The sequence below is a fragment of the Corylus avellana genome, chromosome ca5, assembly GCF_901000735.1.
Source record: "Corylus avellana chromosome ca5, CavTom2PMs-1.0".
Classification (NCBI taxonomy): Eukaryota; Viridiplantae; Streptophyta; class Magnoliopsida; order Fagales; family Betulaceae; genus Corylus; species Corylus avellana.
In genome coordinates this window covers 11717405-11723210 of record NC_081545.1, presented here as the reverse complement: position 1 = coordinate 11723210, position 5806 = coordinate 11717405, and the positions used below count along the sequence as shown (strand labels likewise).

Sequence of the window (5806 nt, the reverse complement as noted above, 5' to 3'; positions counted from 1 at the left end):
TTTAAATTAGAAAAAGAGTTTTTTTTAAATAGGGTTTTGTTTTTTTGGTCTAATGTGATAAGAGAAGTTTTTAAAAATTTTTTTATTTAGTATTTTGTCAACAAAGTTGACCTTTTGAGTTAGAAATAAAAAATCTTAACCAAAATACCCATAATACCTCATATTACTCTTGTGTAAAAAAAAATTAAAAAAATAAAGGAAAAAAAAATTGATGCTATTCTGATTTCTGAGTCACTGACCCACGGGTTCCATGTTCTTTTTATAATTTTTAATTATTTAAAATTAAATATTTTTTAAATATAAGGATATAAAAGATATTTTACTTATATTTCCTCTATAATATAAATTGCCACACTCTCAGCCATTGTTAGACAATTCACCGTTCTCTCAAGCGAGCTTCTACCAAACACCGAAAATGCGATCGTGTAACAATCACCAGCTTTCCTCTACAATTGAAACCAACCAACCAACAACCTTTCTCCCTGAGGATGTGGTTCTGAAAATCCTCTCCAGGCTGCCTCCAAAGTCTCTTCTCCGATTCAGATCCGTCTGCAAATCCTGGCTCTCCCTCATCGGCACCCCCAATTACGTATCCAAAAACCTCCTCAACCACTCCATTCTCACCACCGCCGCCGCCCCCCATCACCTCCTCCTCGTAAAACGCACCACCGCATCGATACCCAGAACGGACACTTGCTCTTTCCTCTCCTACCAAACCCTTTCCTCCGCCTCCCAAACCCCTCAAAATATTCCCATACGAAGCACACGCGGGTTAAGCATTGTGGGTTCCTGTAATGGCTTGCTCTGCCTTTTTGACTACTTCGCTGGCGGCGACATTTTTGTCTGGAACCCCGCCACTTCAGAGCTGAAGGCCCTGCCTGGCGCGTCCAGGGCGGACACTGTTAGTTTTGGCTTCGACCACAAACGAAATGAGTTTAAGGTTATGCGGATTCGTTATGTTATGGATCGTGAACCGCCGGTTCTTTCTCTGAACCGGGTAGCGGACGTGTATAGTCTAAGAAGCGGCGGTTCTTGGAGAAATCTCACCGTCGATGGAGAGGTGCCCGATTCCAATACACCCAATTCACGGTGTCGGTGGGCATACGCATATGGGGTTTGTTTCTGGTGGACGTCACGCCGTGCCGAGGATGAAAAGATTATTGCTTTCGATGTGAGCGAGGAGGTGTTCAGAACGACGCCGTTGCCGGACGCTAGTGTTCTTGGGAGGCGCAGTTATGTGAGGGCTCTCACGGTGCTAAACGAATCGGTCGCCATGCTTGTTGTGCGCAATGAAAGCAAATGGGAGGGGAAATCGTTTGATTTATGGGTTTTGCTTGAATTTGGTGTAAAGGAATCGTGGACTCAGCTTCTGAGGATTGAAGCTTTTCCGGGTCTGGAATGGCCGTTGGGTTTTTGGAAGAACGGAGAGTTGTTCATGGAGAACCACGAGGGGCAGCTGGTTTATTATGACCCATTTACAAATACAGTAACAAAAGTAGAGGTTGGTGATAATGATATTGATAGGGTAAAGGAATCTTTACAAGTTTTAGCTTACACACCCACTTCTCATTCCATCCATGGAGGGAGGGATTACGCTTTTATTGTAGATAATAATAATAATAATTGGTGAGCTGTTTTCTTTTTGATTTTTAAGTTGTTGTTTGGATATTTTTCTTTGAAATTAAGTTTTCAGTTTGCTTGGTATGCATCATTAATGTCTTTTTAGATGGCTTTAGGTGAGATAGGTGGAGTGGGAAGAAGGGAACTTCGAATTGAATTTTTGTGCAATCCCATTGCGTAAGATTCAGTGAATAGATGACAAGTTGGACTACATCTATTGCAGCCTTCTGCAGATAAAAACAAAAATCTGCATAGACATTACGAACAACAAAAAAGTAAAACTGACTTACAAAAATCTGCGTGTCTTATCTTGTTGACCATGAGGAGAGGAGAATGGAATGAGTTGACAAGGCACCCGAAGAACCCTGGAAATGACAGTCCAAATTCGAGGGCAAATTTTCTCAAATTTGGGGAGAATGATGTAGGTCTGCGAGCCTTGTTTGCAAGCTCGTCTACAGCCAGTCCGAACGGTCCTCAACCCGAGAGCCTTGTGTGAAGTCCTCATCTTGAGACCATCTGAATGCTTACATTTATTTAGGGTTTTTTACACTTTATGTGAAGGACCGTTCGGACGGTCTTATATCCCGTCTAGACTGCCATATGGTTTTTGTGTGTATTTTAGGTGACCGTCCGGATGGGGATATGTCCCGTTCGAACAAGATATCCTCATCTGGACAGGCTCCGTAGCTTTTCATGGGTTTTTAGGTGTTATGTCGTGGGCGTCCGTACAGACTTAAGTGTCGTCCAGACGGGCATCGTAGAAGTTCAATTCCAATTCTAATTCGTAGTTTTATTAGGTTTAGGAGTCTTGGGGGTATAAATACATGCTTATAGCCTCAAAAAACGGAGAGTTGTTGATTATATATGAGTTTTGTGCAATACGAAATATCAGAGTTGAGTGTTTTTTAGTTTTCCTTCAAAACCTAGAGAGTATCTAGCGTTATAGAGAAGATTTCTTAGATTACTTGATAGAATGAAGATCTAGAAATACATATATGTTTCTTATTGTTATTTGATGCAGCCCACTAAGTCACGCTGCATCAAGGGGTCAAAACAATGTGGGCAACTTTGGCCTCTTTTGTGGGCATCTTTGACCTTTTTTATTATTTTTTTTTTCCTGGAAAAGTCACTGGAGAAAGGCGGTAGGTGGCAGCCGGAAAAGGTACATGGCGGCAGTAGGTGGCAGCAGGCAGTGAACGTGTTGGGCCGTAGAAATGGGCCTGAGACATGGGTTGTGACCTTCTTGGATAGGCCATTGGCTTGGGCATGCTAACCTAGGGAACTAGCCCATGGATTTGGGCTTGAACTCAATTGGAATGAGCATAATAGGCTGAAGTGACTTGGACCCTCAATGTGGGCCTAGATACAATGGCCTTAATGACCCAAAAATAAGTGATCCAAATGGTCCGGGTTAAGAATGTTGGATCCTGGTGGGTTGACCCGTTCCTAACCTGGTAATTTTTTTATTTTTTTATTTTTTTTAAGGTACAGAGCGCTTGGGACACGAGTCTGATGTGGCAATGGTGTTGTCGTGGCACTAGGGTTGATGTGGAAGTAGGGCTGACGTGGCTGAAGGAAGCGTCTAGCGCGTGTGGTGAACGCTTGGCAAAATGGGAGTGCCTGGGCACATGGAGAAGATGCGCAGATGTTGGAGCAGCGCGTGGAGGCGCGTAGCAAGGCTGATGGAGACGTTGCTGACTGTTCTGGAGTCACTAGAGGGAGATCTATCCATCAGAGGGCGAAGAAAATCAAACTGACCACCATGGCAGGCTGTGGCAAACCAACTGTGTCGAAACGACAAGGACTTGTAGCGGCTCGTGAGGGCGAGTCACAGGTCTGATGGAGATGTGGCCGGCAATTCAAGAGTCCCCGAAGGAAGATCTATCGAACGGAGAGTCGAAAAATGTAATGGTGGCAGAGCGTGAGGCGCGTAGAGATTGATCGACGGCGTGTGGAAGAGCATGAAAGTTTAGTTAGCATTATTCAGGTGGCGCGTGTAATGGTTGGTGGCGACGGATCTTTCACAGATCTTTCAATATAAATGTTGTGGACCTGATTCTGGTATTAGTTTTCCAAAATACGGTTCGAGGAAGGCCGCGAAGGACGAGTAGCACAACTATGGTGATGCAAATGGTGGCCCCTAACTAATGAGGACTATTGCGATGGGTGGAAAGAACCCCACTCGTATTCTAACCAGCGAAAACGAGTGCTACCAACACCCAAAATACAACGGCAAAAGAAAATGCCAAGGCTTTTGTGCAATAGAAAAACACGTCTGTGCAACAACAAAAATAAACTTGCAAAAGGTTTCGTGATTGTGAAAACAATTCAAAACGAAGAAAAAGAAATTACAGGAAATATAAACAAAAGAACTAACCCAGAATTTAATAATTGGCGTTAGCCTATTAGCTTCGATACCATATAAGATTTCATAATGTGGAAATATAAAGTGGAATAATGAACAAGAGAATAGAAAGAGACGACAAGATTGAGGTGGTTCGGCAATGTCTTCAAAAGGTAGCTTAATCGGCTGGGACCATGCCTAATGAAGTAGAGGTCACTAGTTCGAATTTCCCTTCCCCCTCTTGTGCGGACTTGTCAAAAAAAAAAAAAAAAGGTTTTTGAGCAATATGCCTAGATTCATACACTAAAGCCCTGTAAGCTACATCTTGCTTTTATTGAGTTGATATAAATACATAAGAGTATTCTCTATTTATAGAGAGCACATGAGGAATGGGTTTCATTCCTTACCAATGTTGGACAAAAAGATGAGGCTTTTATACAAGCAAATGACGAAAGCCTCTCCTTACTTAGACAATGTGGGACAACCCATATATTATCTTTAACACCATCCCATATTCCCAGTGGTGTCCCAAAGGAGTCTCGCGCAGGGAGCGACAGTGTTTAGGCTAGGTCTCGGTGGGGACCTACCAATGTCCCAACAAAGTTCTAGATCGGTCTCGAAGGAGTCTTGGCCAAGTCTCGGTAGTGTCCAAATAAAGTCTTGGCTAGGTCCTAGCAGAGTTTCGGCGGGTCCTAGTGAAGTCTCGACAATGTCCAAGTCGGGTCCCAGCAAAGTCCTAACGGTGTTCCAGCGGAGTCCCTATAGTGTCCCAATGGTGTCTTGGCCGGCATCAATAGTGTCCCAACAGTGTCCAAGCTGGGTCCCAACAAAGTCCTGATAGTGTCCCGATGGAGTTAATGAAATTTTTTCGGTCAAACTGAAAATGTTTTTCATTGAATATTATTTTTCGTTGCATAAATTACTAAAAAATTCGAAAAATATTTTTTAAAAGTTATTTTATGCAAAAAACAAACGGAACTTGAGTGTAACTAAAAAAAAAAAAAAAACACAATGTTTTATGTATAAGTTTAAATGGACAAGATCTTACCAAAAAAAATGGACAAGATATTCTCTAAATGTAGAGTTTATTGCTTGAGGGCGACGATACTTCTATAAGGAGGTAGTGTAAACTACTTTCTTTGTGCCCATCAATAAGAAGCTACCACCTAGGATTATTGCACAAACCCAAATAAGAACAAAAACACCAAATTATTTAGGTTTATTTAATTTTTATTTTTATTTTTATATTTTTTAAGAATATTTGTAGGGCTGAGGGTGGCTCGCCACCACCCCCAGCCCATCTGGGGTGGTGGGGGGGCTACCCCATGGGCGAAGGTGGCCGCGCAGGCCACATCCAACCCATCTAGGGTGGCCGGCGAGCCACCCTGCATGGTCAAGGGTCCGCTGCGGTGGTCACGCACAATTTATGTTCACTGGTTTTACTACCACTGACATTTTTGTTTTTTTTTTTTTTTTTTTTTTTTTTTAAAAAAAATAATGTTGGATTTTTTTTAGAGTTTAGGTAGAATAATATAGCGTGGATAGTGTTTTTTTCCTTAAACTTAAGTTTATTCTAAAATGCTTGGGTGTTACTTGATGAGTGGTGGGCAAAAGAGGTGGGTTTATACCACCTCCTTATATATCCAAGATATGATGTTGATGCAGACTACTACGAATATTCACGGTACAATGTAAAATGAAAGTCTTTACAGCAGGGTGAAAAAGATGCTCGAAAATTGGTTCCTGTAAGGTATATCCATTCCTGAATTATCACTCTTTTTTAAAAGATTTCTAAATTTTAAAAACTCTCAATTTTACCTCTTAAACTTTCAATTTGATACA

General features: G+C 41.9%; 1 protein-coding gene across 1 annotated transcript; it reads left to right on the top strand.

Moving 5' to 3' along the window:
* The first annotated feature begins 386 nt into the window (after positions 1–386).
* LOC132182630 (F-box protein At3g07870-like) lies at positions 387–1723 on the top strand. The gene has a single exon (XM_059595932.1). The coding sequence runs from the start codon at positions 416–418 to the stop codon at positions 1628–1630; it is 1215 nt and encodes a 404-aa protein (XP_059451915.1). The 5' UTR covers positions 387–415; the 3' UTR covers positions 1631–1723.
* The last annotated feature ends 4083 nt before the right edge of the window (positions 1724–5806 follow it).

What these genes read in the sequence shown, in the direction of transcription:
- LOC132182630 (XM_059595932.1), top strand. Translation starts at nt 416, where the DNA reads ATGCGATCGTGTAACAATCACCAGCTTTCCTCTACAATTGAAACCAAC.